Genomic DNA, 20829 nt, shown 5'->3' with positions numbered 1-20829 from the left:
GAAGCAATGGAATGGGTTACCTAGGGAGGTGATGGAATCTCCTTCCTTAGAGGTTTTTAAGGTCAGGCTTGACAAAACCCTGGCTGGGATGATTTAGTTGGGGTTGGTCCTGTTTTGAACAGGGGGTTGGACTAAATGACCTTCTGAGGTCCCTTCCAACCCTGATATTCTATGATTGAATCTAAGACTGGGAGTGTGTTGGGATCACCCTGCAGTCTAACCAAGGCTGGTGAGAGCCAGAGAGTAACCCCAGCGTGGCTGACAGGCTGAAGTTGCACACAGACACTCAGGGTGTGGCTTGCATGCTCGAAGGCTGTTTGTGAACAATCCAAGTGGGAACTCCTTCAGCAAGTAAGGCACCCAAAGCTGCAGGGCAGGGGTGACACAGCTGCTCATTAGTCTAGATTGTACCCTGGTACATCACAGATGGACCTTGGTCTGATCTGATAGATAAATGCCACATTTCTATGACAGTGCTTTGGTCCAAATGTAACCCTTTCCCCAGAAATGGTACCTGTGAGACAACCATTACCAATCCAGAAAGCCTGAATACTTACATTCATCCTTCCCAGTTCATGGGGCATGGAGAGGAATAACACCATTTCTATTATGGACCCAATATTATTTAAACTTATATGGTATTAGATACCAAAGTGATAGACAACTTACAAGTACATTAGATTAATCAAATGACAGCTTACCTGACTAGATACTGGGCCATGACTCAACCCTGCGTTCTCGGACCCAAAATCTCTCCTCACAGCTGTCACTGATCAGCCTCACCCTAGGTAGCAGGATGGGGTTTACCCAGCAGAGAGAAATTGATGAGTCCTCTCAGGTGAAAGCAGAGTTCACCAACCAATGGGACTCAGAAAAGGTTCCTTTGTGGTGCGTGAAAGGTCAGGGCTTGTCCAGAAGCTAGTGTTGGAATCAGAGAGCCCCACACAGACAAATCAGGAAAAAAACTACTGAGAGAAGTGACACAATCATGCGGGCAGCTCAGTTCCACTCACCTTCATCCGCAGAGATTTCCGTGAACCTTCTCGAAAGGCCTGTGCCCAAAACAAGAGAACGGTGCCCATCAGTATTTATACCCTTTCTTTAGATTTCTATAAAGCACTCTCCCCCCACTCGATGGAATCCAAGGATCACATTTAAATTAGAGAACATTAAACATGTAAATTCCTCCCAGCCCAATGGCCCAGAGATCACAGCATTTCACAAAAGATGGCCGAAGCCGCAGGAAGATTTAAACAGGAGGTGCCGGACCTGAACAGAAAAGCCCCACAGAAGGACTCCAGCAGACATTCTGAACTGAGAAAGTTCACACACACACACACACACACACACACACACACACACACACACACCCGACCTGACTAAGGCAAAATCTTGGGACCACGAGAAAGAGCGAGCTGACCAATCTCATCTGCCTTGGTAAGGAGGAGGGTTGGGGACCATCTCTCATTGAGCTTTATTATTCAGTAATACTAAGAATTGAACCAGATGGTTTTATCAGCAACTACTGCAGATCACAGAGGGTTGGTGCTATCAACTCCTTAACCCTAATGAGTAAGCTGTATTCTGTTATCTCTGTGGCTGCAGATCAAATTCAAGGAAAGCCCAAGTAAGTAGCAAATTACACTAATCAAGCTGCTGGTGAAGAAGACACAAATAGCATGTATTGTCTGCTTCACAACACACACAGGCATGATGAAGAACAATCCAAAGCTATCTGAAATCCCCAAACCCTTTCATCAGACTCAGACCACCTCAAAGAAAGCCACCCAGAAGTGCCACAAGTTGTGGGTAGTCCAGAAAGGGAGCTGTAAGACAATGAAAAGCACGCATGGAGATCTCCTTCCCAAGAATCAGCTCACCCCATGCAGAACAGTTCTGCCTCCTCCCCCCCAGTAACTGCATCAAACACACAGCACACACCTTTGAGAAAGAAGAACAGAATCCTCTTAACATTTCAGTCCCATCATATCAATGAACCCTCTGCCACAGGCAGATGTGGACCCCTGAAGAGGTTTTTCTGAACTCTGATGAACCAGCAGGGGGAATGGAGATGCAATTCAAAACCAAACCTAAAGCCTCTGAATACCAATGGGCAGTGTAGGGAAACAAAGGGGAAGACAGATCAATCTGTAAGCTCCAGGCTGGGGTGGCCAAGCAGCTCATAAAGATGAGGCAGTGGTGGGACATGAGGACTTCCTGCCCAGACAGGCATTGCTTACACAGAGTAACCAAAGGATGAGCCACATTTGGGCATGCCGACCACACTAGGGGTCAGCCTGCACTCACCAAGACTGTGTCCCGCATTTGGTCTGGGCTGTTTTTGCCATGCTCAAATACCTTGATTTTCTTGGCCTTTGGTGCAGTGCGAGCTTTCTCCATACTCCTCTTCCTCTTCTTAGGTTTGTTTCTGCGGACCCGATTAACAGTGAGAGTGATGCTTGTGGGTGTGTGCTGCGTAGCTGTGTACAACACTGTGGAGGGGGAGAGCTCCTCATCCCAACTCTCAGTTGCACTACTGTCTCCACCTGCAGGGAGGAGTATCATGTTAGCAACTTTATGTCTACCATGGAGAGATCTGCATGTCCCCTGGTCCCCCTTCACGATGATTTGCTAGTTAGACATTGCTCCCCAACCTGAGAGCCCCACAAGTTCAACCTCCCCTCCACCACTCTCCCAACCTTCTGACACTGCACAAGATGACATTACTGCATATTTGGTCTCTCTGCCCCCCAGAGAACTTGCCACATCCCTCGAGTCCCAACGGTGAAAAGGAAAAGACACATGAGTGTGTTTATCACAGCTATAGGTGATTAGAGCACTGAGAGACAGTAACGAAGAACCTTCTAGCCCTGTTGGAGGAGACAACAGTGTCACCATTAGTCTCAGCATAACCACAGCCTTACCTGACACATTGTCCTGCTTCCGGCGGCGGAGTCTGATCACTTTCCCCCTGCTCATTCCCCTGCAAAAGGAGAATGAACAATTGAAGCCAGTTTTGTAAGGGTCAGTCAACCTGAAAGTCAACCAGATGTCACAAGCTGCATGCCCTCTAAGGGGCCTACGGTGGTAAGAGCATCAATTTATCATTCTCATCTCCACTCCTAGTGCCCCCAACACTTGTCAGGTTGACAGAGCTAAGGGGGAGGGCCGATACTTGGCAAAGCACTCGACAGAACACTTCAACCAGCAACAGGAAGTCCATCCCCAACTCAAATGTGATAGTCTGGCATTAGAAGCCATCCAGTTCTGCGATGCATCAGAAGTTACCTGCATTTGTCACACTTGATGAGGAAGCCATCTTGAGAGAGAGTGCAGTGACACCAGCTGGGAATGGACTCTCCCTCTGAGGAACTCTCACTGTCCCCAGAGTTCTCCTCGTCAGGAGAGTGCAAGCCATTCAGCTCAGCACGAGGGATGATAGTCTGAACTGGGGGAGATGCTGGAGGGGTCGGAGGAGGAGGAGCTCCATAATTATGATCCTGAAAATAAACATCTCCATCAGAATTATTTTGAACATAGGGAGTTCAAAGTCTCAGGGTATGTTTACACTGCAGCTGCACTGCTGCTGCACTTCTGGCGAAAGGAGAGAGCTCTCCCATTGGCTTAAGAACTCCTGCCTCCACAGTGGCGGTAGCTATGTCGAAGGGAGAAGCTCTCCTGCCAACATAGTGCTGTCCAATCTGCTGCTTAGGTTGGTGTAATTTATGTCACTCCAGGGTGTGGATTATTCACACCCCTAAGCAACATAAATTATACCAAAGTAATTTATAGCGTAGGCATAGCCTAAAACTCAGCTCTAACTCAACAGCCATCCAAGAAACCAACAAACAATCTGAATGGAAAACAGCAGTCTGCAAACAGCTTGAAGCAATAGCTTTGAGAGGCGTGAACTGCACTATTTGTCTCAATTTTTTACTATTTGTCACTATTTTTCTCAAACCTCTGATAACAATTCAAATGTCAATATTGACTGTTTCACTGCTAATTGTTTTGAAAAAACATCCAGCTAATGTGCTTATCCCAAAATCTCAAACCACTTTCCATGCTTTCCCTCTGCAGATGTCGTCTCCAACTTCTCCCCAACCTTCCCAAGTTCTGACAGGTATGTGTTTTCAATATGAAACTCTGCAGCACACTGAAAACGAAGTGTGAAGACAGTGTAAAATAAATTGCAGTTGGTATCAAACACCACCAGCGAGGATACTCTGGAAGGTGTTACACATTCATAAACTTTGTTCAACAAAATCCACTTTAAAATTTAAAGGAAGCTGTTGCAGATTTTCCTATTTGCCTCACAGAGCATTACAGGAAGCAGGGGATCTTGCCACTGAATCCACATCAAGCTTGCTGAAGAGAACATGGGGCCTTGAGAGTAACAAACACACAAAATGCAGGAAGTTTGGCAGGACTCAGTCACACTGCTGTTGCCCCAAAATAAGCTATACCAGCAGTTTTCAAACTGGGGCACACGTACCCCTAGGGGTACACGAGCTCTCATCAGGAAGTATGCGAGAAAAATCCTGTAATGGAAGACCACGCATTTTATTTAGTACAGAGGTTTAGTACTAGTGGGGCAAGGAGGAACATTCTGTGGGGGAAGCAGCGACACCAGCCCTGCACAGTGTGGCTTGGGGAGGGAACGCCGTCTCCATTCCTTACTGGGCCAATCTCAAATGTTTGGTTGCGTCCCGCCCAACCAAGACAGACTGAGTGGCCCACTGAGGTGAGGCTTGCCCAACAGTTAGTAAACCTCTAGAAGATGTTGCTAAAGGGAAGGCAGAAATCTGGGGGGGGGCACGTGACCCCCGCATGCCCCCACCCCCGCATTGCCTCTGTCTCTCTCAGATGGAGGTACAGAGTAGACTGCATAGTACGCAGCCTACAAAGTTTGAGCTAAACAAAACTGCAGTTCAGGTTATGTAGGGAAAGGGCTAGAGAAGGAGCAAGGGAGCAGAGTGTAAAGGAAGGGGCTGGTACAGTGTAATGCTCTGCAGATTAAAGGGTGAGTACTCACTGCATAAGGCAGCCCTCGATAGCTGTGCCTCTGGGTGGCCTCATAGCCATGACTGGAGTACACATTCTTCTCATCGACAGCTGGACTAGCTTCCACGGACTCTGGGCTGCAGAAAATTGCCAGAAGTAAGATCCATCAGTGTGGAACCAAATTCCCCCTTGTCAGGCACTTGCCAATATCTCAGCATTCTCCTCTTTCCCACTCGGCAGAAGTGTAAACGCACTGTTAAGAGATCTCAGGGAAACTGAGGTACATTATCCACTTCACAATGTGGCCCATACATGGAGGATGGGGGTGTAGGATAAACCTGTGATTGACAGACAGAACAGGCAGCTAAGCAGGGTTCATGCTAGATAAGGGGTAACTAACTCATCTCCTCATGCTGAAGCAGGAGAGGAGTACGAAACATGCTGACACAGCCAGACACATTATGTGCATACTCTCATATTCCTCCACTATCTTCACATTCACCTCCAGATACAGTTCAGGATTTCCTGCCTTGATTTTAAAACCCTCCATGGACTTGTTCTATCTGGGCCTATGATCCTTATCACACCCTTCTTGTGCCCCACTCCACGCCCCCTGCCTGGCCAGTGCTGATTTAGTCTCAGTCTCACCACACTGACACACCACCACCTTCTCCTCCTTTAAATCCAAAAAGAGCATCTCCAAACTGCAGATGAACACACCTCTCCTGCCTTTATGCCTGTTCTTCTTCCCCTCAGCTACTAAGGCTAGGTCTACTCTACGGACGTTACAGAGGCACCGTGTACCGCTGCAGCTGCGCTGCTGTAAGGTCTCCTGTGTAGCCGCTGTATACTGACAGGAGAGCGCTCTCCCACTGGCATAATTAAACCACCCCAACAAGTGGTGGTAGCTATGTCGGCAGGAGATGCTCGCCTGCCGACATAGCGCTGTCCACACTGATGCTTTTGTTAGTGAAACTTTATGTCAGTCGGGGGGGGGGGGGGGGGGGGGGGAGTTGGCACCCCGACCGACAAAAGTGCTAGTGTAGACAAAGCCTTAGTGTCACTTAACTTCACAGGGTTTTGGGATATAATTTGTATGGAAGCTACAGTTGTCCTAAAAACATCTTGCACAGTTTGGGATGGTTAAGATTCCATGTTGCAAAGAAGGGTCAATAAAACTCATGGCTTGGACAGAAAAGGGCATAGGCAAAGCAGGTTGGCTTTATGCTTCCTACATGCCGACATGTGTTGAACGGGAATTTTTATTGCTAACTTAAAATGACAATGCATATTTTCACCACATGGTGGCGAAAAATATCAGGTCAAAATCAAGTATAAAGTGTGCTATTGGTGAAGGACTGCAGGAGTTCTGGGCAGAGGAGGGATAGATGCAATTCAGCACAGGGAAGCGGTAGATAATGAGGGCAGCGACAGAATACCAGAAAGGAAATACCCTCTCAATTGAGAGGCATTCCAAAACAGGAGATGGAAGAGGACATACTACTGCCCATGTACAATTATAGGTTGCATTGGAAATGACACAGGAAATAAGTGAATCACATCTGTAGTTCCCGGGCAGGTCTACATTTAAAACACTGCGGCAGTGCAGCTGCGGTGCTGTACGCTTCTGTAAGGTTGCTACTTTGCCAACAGGAGGCCTTTTCCTATCAGTGTAGGTACTGCACTTCCCCAAGAGGCAGCAGCTCTGTTGATGGGAGAAGCCCTGCCATCAAAATAGCGCTGTCTACATCGGGGGTTAGGTCTGTATATCTGCATTGCTCAGGGGTGTGGCTTTTTCTCACTCCTAGGCGACGCAGTTATTCCAACGTAAGTTTACAATGTAGACTTGGCACCAGTCTCCCCTTCAAAGATTATAGCACAGGAGAAGGGGCAAAGCAGACAGAAAAGCAGGATTCTCACTCCTGGGTCTTGTGTTGCCAGTGTGAATCCGGCAGAACTCTAAACACTAAGGGCATGTCTCGCCTACAAAATTATGTCGACTTCAGTTATATCGGCATAAAGCCGCCACAGTAATTAAATCACTTTTGTGTGTCCACACTACACTCCTTGTGTCAATGGTGCGTGTCCTTACCAGGAGCGCTTGTACTGACTGTAGTGTCAAGTGTGGGGCATTGTGGGATGGCTTCTGAAAGCCAATAACAGTCGAAGTAAGCAATGCAGTGTCTTCACTGGCACTGCATTGACCTAGCTACATTAACATTGACTCTACACTGCTTGTGAAGGTGGAGTTATTCAGTCAGTGTAGCAAAGCTGTTATGTCGACCGGAGCAAAATTTTAGTGTAGACACTTACATAGTTAGGTTGACATAAGCTGCCTTGCGTTGATCTAACTCTGTAGTGTCGGCCAGGCCTAAGGCTTCGTCTATACAGGGACATTTAGGAAAATTAATATGCATTAACTAAAGGTGTGAATTTAAAGTGGATTAGTTAAACTGCATTAAGCGTTTAATTCAGGGCATGGCTACACTTGCAGATGTAGACCGCTATGAGTTAAACCAGCCCTCGGAGAGCGTAGTAGAGAAAGCACTGCAGTGTGTTCACACTGTCAGCTGCAAGCACACTGGTGTGGTCACATTTGCGGCACTTGCAGCGGCATTGGGAGCGGTGCATTATGGGCAGCTATCCCACAGAGCACCTCTTCCCATTCTGGCTCTGTAGCTTGTGGGAAGGGGGCAGAGGGTGCGGGGCATTCTGGGTCCTGTCCCAATGCCCTGTGATGCATCCCATCCCAGCAATCCCTGTGCTTCCATCCATATTTGGCGTCATCTTTCAGCGTGTTTTGTACTGCACACTCTGTCTTCCCTTTCGGTCTGCAGGAATGGAGCTCGAAGTGCTAAGAAATATGCTGATGAGTCTTGCCAGCACGTCGCATTTGGCAGTCGAGTTACTCTGTAAGCTACAAACTGACAGTGAGGAGTCCGAAGAGGATGTTGACTCGCGTAACGCATAGGACACGAGATTGCTTGTGGCATTCACGGACATGCTCACCACCGTGAAACGGCGCTTTTGGGCTCGGGAAACAAGCACTGAGTGGTGGAATCACATCGTCATGCAAGTCTGGGATGACGAGCAGTGGCTGCAGAACTTTTGGATGAGAAAAGCCACTTTCATGGGACCGTGTGCTGAGCTCACCCCCACCCTGCAGCACAAGGACACAAGATTGAGAGCTGCCCTGCCGGTGGAGAAGCGGGTGGCTATTGCAATCTGGAAGCTGGCAACTCCAGACAGTTATGATCGGTCGCTAACCAGTTTGGAGTGGGAAAGGTGATCATTGGAATCGTGTTGATGCAAGTTTGCGGGGCCATTAATCGCATCCTGCTCAGAAGAACCGTGACTCTGGGTAATGTGCATGACATTGTGGCTGACTTTGCACAAATGGGTTTCCCTAACTGCGGAGGGGCAATAGATGGGATGCATATTCCAATTCTGGCACCAGTCCACCTAGCCTCCGAGTACGTTAATCGGAAGGGCTATTTCTCTATGATTCTCCAGGCGCTTGTGGATCACCATGGGTGTTTCATTGACATTAACGCAGGCTGGCCCGGAAATGACGCATGCATCTTTCGGAACACTGGCCTCTTCAGGAAGCTGCAAGCTGGGACTTTTGTCCCAGAAGATCACTGTAGGGGAAGTCGAAATGCCCATTGTGATCCTTGGAGATCCCGCTTACCCTTTAATGCCGTGGCTCATGAAACCCTACACAGGGAGCCTTGACAGCAGCAAGGATCAGTTCAACAACAGGCTGAGTCGGTGTAGAATGACTGTGGAGTGTGCTTTTGGCCATTTAAAGGGCCGCTTGCGCTGTCTGTATGGGAAGCTGGACCTGGCCGATGACAACATCCCCACGGTTATATCCGTGTGCTGTACCCTCCATAACATTTGTGAAGGGAAGGGTGAAAGATTCAGTCAGGCATGGAACTCGGAGGTTCAACACCTGGAGGCTGAATTTGAACAGCCAGAGTACAGGGCTATTAGAGGGGCCCAGCACAGGGCTGCAAGGATTAGGGATGCCTTGAGGGAGAAATTTGAGGCTGAAAGCCACCAGTAATGTTTGGAGCCCTGCATGAGAGTGAAGAGCAGTTGTTCCAATGTTAGTAGGAATCTGTGTTTGCTACATTGACTTGCAGTGCCTGTTGCTTTCCTGGGCTAAGGTATCTTTTACTTAATGCAATAATAAAGAATGTTTTCAAAGCCAAAAAATCCACTTATTGAAAAGAAAATTCATGTATTGAAAAGAATCACAACTGCTTGGGAAACAGAGAGGGCAAGGGATTGCGGTGGGGAATGGTTCAATCACAGATTTGCGTATGTCCTGTTATCTTACTCTGCCTTCCTGTCTGGAGTGCTGTGCAATGAGTACTGCACTTCAGGCAGGCTAAAATGCATGGTGATGGTGGTTGAGTGCAGTGGGTAAGGGTCATAGTTTGCAGGACTGAGTGGTGAAGCTACAGGTGTTGGAGGCAGTTGGCGGCGATAAGAACCCGGATGTGGGGAAAGTGGATTGGAGGTGACATGGGGGCACAAGGGAAAGAGTTTTGGAACAAGGGCTGGGGGGGAGGAGGAGGATAGTGCTCCGCCTGCATGGCTACGAGCGCCTGTATCAAGTCCGCTTGGCACTCCATAATACTTAGCAGCTGCTCTGTGCTTTAGTGCCAGCGATCTGCTTTCTGCTGGCAGACCCTCCTTTCACTCTCCCGCCACTTGTGCGCTTTTTGATTTTCATTAAGGGACTGCTGCATTACTTCATGCAGCGTGGCCTCTTCCTAATTCTTTCGAGTCTTTCAGCAGGTGATAACATGGACGGCTGAGATCTCAAAGTTGCATCTGTAAAGGCAAAATGCAACACTTAACAGAGGCAGCATTGTTCACACCAGACAGAGCAATGATTCGCCCGTACTTAAAGGCAAGCACCGTCTACACAACAGCAGAATTTGCTCATCCCAAAGCGAGCGCACATAACCCACAGGAGCCCCAGAATGGTGAGTAAGCACAGGGGCAAGGGGGACTGATTGTTTCAGGGCCATAGTGTTCTCTGGGGTTCTGTGTCTTGGGGAGAGCTAACAGCTGCAGGGGGGCCCTATACTGAATACTGTCCCCACATTTTTCCACAGGAGTTCGTCCTGGAAGATCTCTCGCTACTGAGGGTGACCTGGGAAGCAAGGGAGGGTCTTCTACTACAATGCTGCTTCCGCCCTGGCCCATATGCAGCTTGCCTGTGTGCAGCAGTGGTCCGACTGCCCCTCACGGCACAGTGGCACGGACATGTTAGCCTGACTGGGACAAGGAGTACAGTAGCTCTCCCAAGGAACCTGCGCAAGTGCATTGCCCAGCTTCTGCATGAGACCTTTGAAGAGATCACTGAGGCCGATTACTGCAATGTGAGAGAGCACATCAACGCCCTATTCCGCATCTAGGCATGCACGCAGCCCTAATCCTCCTCGCCCCAAGAACCTGCACCAAACAACTTCCTTCTCAAAATAAAAGCCGCTTACCAGGCACCTCCTCTAGTGTTTGTCCTTCCCCAAGCACCGGCCACCGCGACTGGCTACCTTCCTCCTGGCTTGAGAACAGCTCCTGGTTGCATGCATCTAGGGATGCTGGGGTGTCTTCCTCCTCCTCAGCACCCTTGCTCCCGCTTTCCTCCTCCTCCTGCCTTGTTGAACTGAGCTCTGAAGTGTCCATGGTGGTCCTCGGAGTGGAGGTGGGGTCGCCCCCCAAGTATTCTGTCCAGCTCTTTGTAGAAACGGCAGGTTGCGGGGGAAGCCCCAGAAAGGCGGTTTGCCTCACAGGCTTTGTGGTAGGCATTCCGCAGCCCCTTCACTTTAACCCTGCACTGCTGTGCGTCCCGCTCGTGGCCCCTTTCCATCATGTCCCTTGATATCTGCCCAAAGGTATCGTAATTCCTATGGCTGGAGCGCAGCTGGGACTGGACAGCTTTCTCCCCCCAAACACTGATGAGGTCCAGCGCCTCGCCATTGCTCCATACTGGAGATCGCCTGGCGCGTGGAGGGATGGTCACCTGGAAAGATTCGCTGAGAGCTACTCCATGCCTGGCTGAGCAAACAGGAAGGGGATTTTCAAAATTCCCAGAGAATTTAAAAGGTGGTCTGACGGTTGGTCACCAGAGCGCATTAACAGATCAGGGTGGCCACACTGGCACAGCAGCACTCCAGCCGGGGCACAGCAAGCGTTATGCCTCTTGTCGAGATGGATTACCAGGAGCGCTCCAGCTGCGGAGTCCGGGTGCTCTATGTGCCTTGCCAGTGTGGACGGGTCATGAGTTAGGGTGCCCAGGGCTGCTTTAATGTGCTCTAACTTGCAAGTGTAGCCAAGCCCTCAGTTTGGTTTATGAATTAAGCTAAACTGAATTAAGGGTGAAATAGCAACTGCAGCCTCCAAGGCAGCTTCAGAGATAAACAAGGCTAACTTGGCCAGACCCTTCAACATACACGGCCACTCAGGGTTTCCACCTCTGCCCTGAACATGAAGGATAAGTTGATGCTGAAGACCCTTACAACACACTGCCTGGCACTGGGAGCTTCATCAATGACAGTGCAGCCAGCTGATGTTTATTATTCAGAACCAATGCCTAGCTACCACCAACTTCACATGCCAAGATTTGCAGGGGTTTGGGAACTCTGCATGGGGGAAGTCCTTAGCTTTGAGAGATTGGTGCAGGATGCTTCAGATGCAAATCTTGTCTGCTAGGACTGTACTGAGGTGGGTGGCACCACCAGAGTCCTGGCACACAGCAGTTGAAACCAACTCAGGCTTACGTTTTGAAGATTTTTCTTTCAAAGCACATCAGGCTAGCTTTATGCTGGACATATGGAAGTCTCACAGACTGTGCCCCGTAGAAGGGATTCTGAATGCTCTGAGTGACATCTGCAGGTAGATCTGACTCCCCTACATGTCCTACTCAATCTCCAGGCAGAAAACATGCTGAATGGCTTAGCCTGTTACCAACATTCTCCTGCTGCAGTTTAAAGTTACTGAGAGCCAAGACGTCAAAGGGAAATAAGGCACTGAGGTAGGAGGTGCTGATGGTAACAAAGCTAGAAATAAAGAAGCAGTCCTGGACTCAGCCCCAAAGACCTTCTGAGGTCTCTGGAGGTCAATGATCCTTCAGATCATAGAATCATAACAGTGTAGGACTGGAAGGAACTCAATAGGTCATTAGTCCAGTCCCTTGCACTAAGATAGGACTAAGTATTATCTAGACCAGTGGTTCTCAAACGTATTTGATCGTGCCCCTCTTCTTCATGTTTGTAGTAGTTTATTCCCCCTCCCCCCCAAGTACATATACTGATAAAAAAAATCAACATGCAACTCTCATTAAATATTAAAAACAATAAGGCATTGATTTAAACAGAGCTACTTAAATATATAGCACAGAGCTCTCTGGCCGCCCAGCTCTGAGGCAGCACCACCGCCAGCAGCAGCACAGAACTAAGGATGGCAAAACCATACCATACCACCCTTATTTCTGCGCTGCTGGTGGCAGCAGTGCTGCCTTCAGAGGTGGGTACCCGGCCAGCAGCCGCTGCTCTCCACTCTGCCTTCTCACGCCTCCCAAGTATACATTCCATGCCCGCCCCAGTTTGAGCACCCTATTCCATCTCAGACAGATGTTTGTCTAAAAAATCCCGTGATGGAGATTCCACAGCTTCCCTAGGTAATTTCTTCCAGTGCCTAACCACCCTGATGGGAAGTTTGTCCTAATGTCCAACCTAAATCCCCTTGCTGCAATTTAAGCTCATTATTTCTTGTCCTGTCCTCAGTGGCTAAGGAGAACAATACTTGAAGAGTTATCACATCCACTCCCTCCCCCACTTTCTCTTCTCCAGACTAAACCAACCCATTTTTTTCAATCTAACCTCATAAGTCATGTTTTCTAGACCTTTAATCATTTTTGTTGCTCTCCTCTGGACTTTCTCCAATTCGTCCACATCTTTCCTGAAGTGTGGTGCCCAGAACTGGACACAATGCTCCAGCTGAAGTCTTATCAGTGCTGAGTAGAGTGGAAGAATTATTTCTCATGTCTTGCTTACAATACTTCTGCTAATACAGCCCAAAATGATGTCCTCTTTTTTTTTTTTTTTGCAACAGTGTTACATTGTTTACTCATATATTGGGGTGTTAATGACAGAACCAATGAAAAATACCCATACTAAAAACCACTGGACTGGGCAGGAAGGGCCACAAAGATAAAAGGATACCGATAGCAGGAGTTGCCCTCCCCTGCCTTGTGGTATCCCTGGCAAAGTTCCTTCGCTTTCATATGGCACTGCTACCGATCCCTGTTACACCCCTTTGCTTGCATCCCCAGTGCAATCTGCTATTTCTACAGCTGTTCCGTAGTTGTGCTTGTGTCATGGACTCACAGGCCCTAGGCTTTCTCAGCTCCTTACGGTCTCCGGGAGGAACCCCCCTTCATCGTGACAGCCCTTCTCGGGGAGTCCATGATCTCTTAGGGGTTAAGCCCTGGGCTCCAGTGCCTCCTGGAACCTCACCTCTCTGAGCCTCCAGCCTGCTGTTTCTCGCCATGGGCCCCCTCTGGGAGTCCACTTGCTTGGGACCCTCACAGGTTTCAGTCTGGATGATCTGGAACAGCTCTGGGAGCACCTTAGCCAAGACTCTGGTGCAGTTTGACTCCCCTCACGGCATGATGTCCAGGGCAAGAAACCTCCTTGGCTTTGGAACTCCCTGGGTCCAATCTCGGAGCATTCAGCACCCCTGTTCACACCGTGAGCTCCCCGCAGTGAATCCGCCTGATGGATGCCTGGGGAAGCCTTGCACGCCCCCAAAGGGCCCTATACCCCAACTTCACAGTCAGAAATGACTCTCAGCCAGCGTTGTAAAACAGAAGGGTTTATTAGTCAATAGGAACATAACTTAGAACGGATCTTGTTAACACAGAAAGTAGGACCATTCAGTAAAGTCCACCTTGGGGAGAGGGAAACCCCAGAGTCTTGGGATCCTGACCCTTCCCCTGAGTCTGACCCCTTCAAGCTGCCTGGCCTCCATCCTGCCCATAGCCCCTGCTCTAGTTTGTGTCTTTCAGAGTGGCAGCCGTGTTAGTCTGTATCCACAAAAAGAACAGAAGTACTTGTGGCACCTTAGAGACTTTATTTATTTAAATAAATTTGTTAGTCTCTAAGGTGCCACAAGTACTCCTGTTCTTTTTGCAGTCTGTGTCTTGTTTCCTGGCAAAGTGTCACTTGGTCGCATCTCCCTCCTGTTTCTCAGGTTACAAAGGGGTTTGGCCATTGTCCACATGCAGGCAGCTGAAGCAGTCTCACCTGCCCTGGGGGTCTCAGCAAAAGAGACACACCCTTATCCCCACCGCCTAGGCTTTGGTGTAATACACAGGGGAAACTGAGGTACATACCATATTCATGCAAAACATTAAGGCTCACAGGTGTCAAGTATCAGGGGGTAGCCGTGTTAATCTGTATCCACAAAAACAACAGTCTGTATCTTCAGATGGAGTCATGCATCTGAAGAAGTGAGGTTTTTTACCCATGAAAGCTTATGCCCAAATAAATCTGTTCATATCCTAAACCCAAAGTCCTCCAGGATCAAATAAATCTATTAGTCTTTAAGGTGCCACCAGACTCCTCGTTATTAAGGCGCACGTACAACATAACAAGGGGAAAAAACCCACTTCCTCACAGCTTGCACAGCCTCTTCTCTCCACAGGCCCAGGAGATGCAACACTTCTTGCCTGTTCCAGGCAGGAGTGCATCTAGTACCTCTCTGTATGTGCTGGACACAAACAAAGGTGAGCTGCTAGGTATGCTTGCCAAGATTGGCAACCAGGAAAGGGCATTTCAAAAAAAACATAAGGTATCTAAAGGTGGAGGGCTTCCAGTTTCGATCACCCCTAGGTAATGGAGTTTAAAATTGTGAGTAGAGTGGTCACTGTTGTGTGGCCTTGGTACTGTAGGACATTGGCTGTAGGACTGTTAGTGTTGACATGGGTCACACTGCGATGACCAAAGTAGGTCGATCATAGTTTTACACAGTTCAGGAAGAAGATTTTACTGTGTCATTGTAATGGGTCACTTACGTCAGTCAGAGACAAATTTGAGCATAGACGCATAAACAAGCCCATGCAAGGCAACTTACATTGACCTAACTTTGTAGTGCAGACTAGGCCTGAGAGATAAAGAGCAGGAGCATCTCCTGTGGGGAGTTTCAGAGTAACAGCCGTGTTAGTCTGTATCCGCAAAAAGAAGAACAGGAGTACTTGTGGCACCTTAGAGACTAACTAATTTATTAGAGCATAAGCTTTCGTGGACTACAGCCCACTTATCCGAAGAAGTGGGCTGTAGTCCACGAAAGCTTATGCTCTAATAAATTAGTTAGTCTCTAAGGTGCCACAAGTACTCCTGTTCTCCTGTGGGGAGCTTCTTGGTTGAGCACAATCAATATTCCAAGGGACAGTTCACATCCTAACCCAAAGTCCTAACAGAGCTTGGGGTGGTCTGTCTGATGTTGGGAAGCATAAAACCCAGGTATGAGAATCCTGTGCTGATGATATCCTTAGAGAATAGGAAAATGCAAAGGGGGGGAAAAAAAAAAAAAAAACAAGTGGCCCATCTCTCCGAGAGAGTAGATGCAGTCAGGACTTCACTGAGATGCAGGGGAATAGCAGCTGGAAGTATACCGGCGTGACGATCTATACTATTATGATCACCACTTTTACAAGACTATGATAAATTTTGTACAAAGTATGCCTTGTGAGGCATCATTTGAAAACTCAGTCTGTCGAACATTATTGTCCTGGTAAAATATCTGTATCAACTTTGTACATAAAGTTATATGTTTCTACTGCATAACATTGTTGTCACATGTTCCGGAGTTAGAAAGTCAGGTCCAAATCAGCTTTTCAGAGTCAAAGACATATAAGCACCCCAACTAGGTGTTAAAGAGCAATCACCAGCTTAAACAGCCATTCTTCAGCAACAGGAAGGTATAAACAAGAAATTTACATTTCATCACAGAGATGGCTCAACCCTCACATTCACAATAGACTACTTTTATTGCCTGCACTCCAGATGGGAGTAATCCTCAAAGAGGGGAGGGTGATATAAGAGAGACAGAGACAGACCCCGTGGCCTCCATTTCACCTCTCCTCCCATCTCTTTGCTCATGATATCAACATCTCTCAAAGAACTGAACTAAGGGGGAGTGATCCCAGGCTGAAGAGAGACCCAGCCTGTGAAATTTACATCAGCCTATGATGAGACAAAACCCTAGCTTTTAAGGACACTTAGCTTGTTAAGACAGTGAGACAGGATCCCCGGGGGTACAACCTGGAACTGTGGGACTGCTGTCCCCCCCTTAAATCTCACACAATGCTATGCCAGTGACAAACAAACAACCCCTCTAGGCGCTGTTATCACTCAGTCATCAGCATGTGGACCTCCACACCCAGCTAAATTGCATGAATGCTCTCTCAGCCAGTCATGAATTATACAGAGAGGCACCAGCCAATCACCGCAGTCCCCAGCCTCCCACCCCGTCTTACACTGCTCAAGACACTATTGGACAGTGCAAGCTCATTAATTAGTTCGCCACTCTTACAAAGGGTATGGATGTGCAATAGCCCTTGTTAACCTGAGCTGAGATTTCCCAGCACTTCCACAGAAAACACACTGTTTTAGTATTAGTTTTAGTAAAGGGAGCAGCATATATCTTTTGTATTGGCCTTGGGAAGGAGGAATCCGATACCTTTGGAGCTCCCCCTTCCTCTAACTGCTGTCTCAAGTTCATCTGTTCCCTCCATTCTGAGTTTGCCAAACATGCTGGAGTCTGAAAAGGAGCTCACCTCTGCCTCTGCATTCACTCACACATATTCAGAGGAAACAACACTTACTCGGATCCTGCAGCCATATCTGAGTAGGATGTATCTGGTGTGGTGACTCCCAGAGGGATTGCAATGCTCATGACGTCCGTCAGGGATCACGGAGTCCAAAAGGTAGCGACTGGCCGCTCCAAGGGTGGGGAGGAGCCGCAGAGCCTCGGCCAACACGTCACGGACATGGGGAAACCTAGCAGGGAAAAAACAATATGTTGCATTTTTGTTAACCTTTGTTATATGCAAGGGTTTTTCCCATATCAACTCCCCTTGGGGACTTCCAGCAGAAGGGGAGAGAGAGAGCGTAAGCAGCTTTCCAGCAGGTGACATGCACAACCACCTGTGCTTGTTGCTAAACTATCACCCGCAGCTCCAAAGCCCTTCTTTACAACCCAGCCTCAACCTGAAAGGAGCCAATTTGCTACTTTCCCCAAACTAAACTCAGTGCTGATTAACAGACAAGCTGTTCACTCCTTTTGCATCCAATTACTAACAGCTGTTACCTATCCCCATAGCCCTTCATGAACCTAGCCCCATCCACTCCCCAAAATACAAACAAACCCCATTCTGAGTGGCAGGACAATAAGGAGCCAGAAATCTTTATTTACATTCACGTCACATATACTGCCATTGTGTCCAACCTGTGGGCAGATTATGTCTAGATCACAATCAAGGCTGCTCTTTACATGAGAGCCCATCCCCTGAATTCTGTAATGATTACTTGGGATAAGAGCTCATTGATACAGAAGGCCCCAAGCTTCCTGAACCCCACCTTGCACCTCTCCTAACAGCCAAGCTATGTCAGATATTACATTCTTTTCTGATAGGTTAATCCAATAAGGAACACTACAGCCTTACTAGTTCATTTCAGAAAAAGAAGGTGGAATCATGATCACTTCACCCTGAGAGAGCAGTTGTGGCCCACAACTCTGCAGAGTGTGGAGTGAAGAGAACTCCCAGTGCTGTGAAGAGAAAACCCAAGCTTAAGCTCTATATTCACTGCTGCCCAAAATTTCTGCAAAGAAAGCATATGGAATTGATGAAAATGTCACAGACTTCTGAGGGGGAGAATACTGAACTAGGTAGAAACCCAGGGTAAATCCCTGCTTAGAAAACAAACTCGAGCATATAAAAGTTACTGTAGGAGGAAGATGTTTGTGATATCCTAAAATGGTAATATAACCATATATGAAGCTGGCAGAAGGATCTAAATGAAATGAATCTAAAGTGTTACAGAGAACCAGATAGGAACACCACCTCCTGTTTAACTTTTATTTTATGCAAACCCCAAAAAGTTTTACACAACGCTGCTGCATTTCACAGATGCAGACAGAGTGGGAGCCACAGGGGAGGGACAGGAAAGACTGGGTGGACATGCGGTCATTGAGGAACCCTCTTTTCTGGAAGGAAAGCCTTGACTTATATTGCATTCAGGGTCGCCCTGAATAATTTTTTCCCAGTTTAGCCATATACCTCGGGACTGGAATCCAAGGGATTCCTTTATGGCTTAGAGATTGCCAGTCCAAATCAGACAGTTTTCTTGGTAGAGACCCACTTACTCCCTGGGTGTTTTAGGTATGCTACTAACTAGCTAGGCACTCAGTGAACGCTCTTGGGCTATAGAAAGGGTGATGGACAAAACTTTGCATTAGTAGTGATTGTCTCACATGCAAAAGTGCAGTTACTTTCCATGAGCTGGTTTGATATGAAGGCTCTCTCTCTTGCAGTACAAAGACTTTCCCTCTGCACTGCATTGGCACTTCTATTGCTCTCTCCCTTAATAAAGAATCCACCTTTGCTCTGAGCAATATCTTGTGAGAGGGATGCCTGCAGTGGGATAGACGGTAGGAGTACTACATGGAAGAGAACTGGCTTATCACCAACACATAGCGATCTCTGGTAATTTCATGCCATGACACAAGGAAATGGTCCAAACAGTCTCAGAATGAAGGGGGGAAAGGGGGGAAAAAGCACACAAGTAACCCATCAAATCCAAATCTAGCTGGTTGTTCAGGAAGAACAAGCAACAGAAGACCTGGATCTTTGTTTACAGTGTCTCCTTTTACACAGTTTCTTCTGCTAGACTTCTGGAGAAGAGGGGGCAAAAGGAACCAGATGAAAGATAACACCTCTGAAATTGAAAAGACAATAAAACTGGGTGTCTCCTTCTCTGGCTAAGAGGGTTCAACCCCAAAGACTGCAGATAATCTCTCTCCTACAAATTCTTACCAGTTTTGCTGTTATACAAATAGTCATTCTCCAAGGGGAGATCCAGGTCTGAGCCACAAATAGGCTGATCAACGTAAGCCAATATTACTGGCAGAGAGTGATGCCAGCCATCAGAATTCCTGCTGATCTACCTGATGCATCATAAGAAGCTTAAGAGGAGGCAGGGGCACACAGGGCTCTGCAGCACTGCACACCTAAAAACTCTGTGGCCCTGAGCAATATAGCTCTTGCTACCTTCCTTTGAACCTCCAGGAAGGAATCAAGCAAAGGGAGCACGCACTCCCAAAAGATGTAGCTGATTATATCAGCCAGGAAGATCTGATCATTGGCACCATGATTCCTAGTGTACCTGAGTCCATCTTTCTGCCCACATTGTCAAGCTTTCTGTTGCATAGAGTGATCATCATCCTCATCGGCCACCCCTCGATTAGAGGATGATCTCTACCACAGATTTACATATGGATCCTGAGATGACTGAGGAGTCAGATTCTGGAACCACAGATCCGCCTGGGATCTTTCCTGGTGGGTCAGCTGCCTGCCTGTTCTTTCTTCTTCCTTCCTTAGTGATTAACCCTCAAGACCTGGTCTGTAGAGACTACCAGAAAACCAGAGTTGAGAGTATGCAGAAATATGCAAATCCCTGCTGTGGAACCTAATACAACAAGCAATTTACCTTCTGAGTGACAGATGCCAGGGTCAGCCGGACATTGCCCAGCAGGATCCAACATGCCTTAATTGATGTGCAAAGTCACTTTCCCTTTTCTGTTTGGTCACTAGCTCCAGACACTCAACCACGTGAACCAGCAACCTCTGAAATGGTCTGCAGTCATGAGGCGCTGACACGCACTAACATGATGCTGTCATTGGGAGAAGCAAAGACCCTGCTGCCTCCTCGCCAGTAGTTAATGACGAGTTGACATCCCCTGCTTCACCCCCATCAGAGTCATATAAGTTGCTGTGAATGCTGGCTAGAAGCCAAGGTGGTGGTGCAAGTTCCACAACAGGAGGGTGCGGTTGCACCTTTTGGAAGAAGCAGAAGATCACTGTTTATCTTTTTAATACATCCTCAGATCTCTACACTGATTTCTTGCCCCTACTCTGATCAATAGCTGGCTGTCAGCAGCCTGAGACTCAGTCACATCAGGAGAGCAGATTCTAACCTCTTAGTTGCTTGTAAATCAACAGGGATGGAGATTTCCAGAGTGGCTGCTGGGCTCAATATTTCCAGGACCTTTTGTAATTTATCAGATATCTTGGTAGCCGTAATGGGTATGTTCAAGTGGAGCATTCCCTTCACCAGAACTGTTCAAATGCCCAACCCATTTTATTGCCACAGCAGTAAACTCCTATTACTGAAAAACATCAGCTGAGACAACCATGAACAAACAAAAATAAAGATAAACAGTTTGGCAGAGTTATTCTGTTTCAATCACCTTTATATTGACCTATGAATGTAAAGTCCCAAAAACCTCTGTGCCAGTGTCCTGTATAGATCTGAGGGAAAGATGACTGGTAAACCAAGACACAGCAGGCAGGACTACACAAATCTGGAAAACTACACACATCTGAACAAAGGAAGTGGGTTGTATGATCCTTCTCCTCTACTCTGTTAGTTCCTATCCAGTCCACCCTTCCTTGTACACAACCTGTCTCTTTTTCCATCCATAAGAGCTCCAGCCACACACTAATATTTCCCTTAGATAGGGACA

General features: G+C 47.7%; 1 protein-coding gene across 8 annotated transcripts in view; it reads right to left on the bottom strand.

Moving 5' to 3' along the window:
• Nucleotides 1-20829, bottom strand: part of SETD5 (SET domain containing 5) — a 148096-nt gene that overhangs the window by 77539 nt on the left and 49728 nt on the right. For 2 of the 8 annotated variants that reach the window (XM_054033504.1, XM_054033498.1), the window contains exons 2-7: nucleotides 16910-17084; nucleotides 5036-5141; nucleotides 3289-3500; nucleotides 2925-2983; nucleotides 2359-2546; nucleotides 1014-1052 (exon numbers count right to left, since the gene is read on the bottom strand). In XM_054033504.1, the coding sequence (XP_053889479.1) occupies nucleotides 1014-1052; nucleotides 2359-2546; nucleotides 2925-2983; nucleotides 3289-3500; nucleotides 5036-5141; nucleotides 16910-16980 (675 nt within the window). In that variant the 5' untranslated portion in view covers nucleotides 16981-17084. Of the gene's footprint in view, nucleotides 1-1013; nucleotides 1053-2358; nucleotides 2547-2924; nucleotides 2984-3288; nucleotides 3501-5035; nucleotides 5142-9767; nucleotides 9850-10517; nucleotides 10838-16909; nucleotides 17085-20829 lie in introns of those variants that run through there. The other 6 variants (XM_054033499.1, XM_054033503.1, XM_054033502.1 and 3 more) reach the window with 6 other exon arrangements.

The sequence above is a fragment of the Malaclemys terrapin genome, chromosome 7 (assembly GCF_027887155.1).
Source record: "Malaclemys terrapin pileata isolate rMalTer1 chromosome 7, rMalTer1.hap1, whole genome shotgun sequence".
NCBI classification, from domain to species: Eukaryota; Metazoa; Chordata; order Testudines; family Emydidae; genus Malaclemys; species Malaclemys terrapin.
The sequence above is the reverse complement of the archived record's forward strand: the minus strand, read 5'-3'. Positions and strand labels throughout refer to the sequence as shown.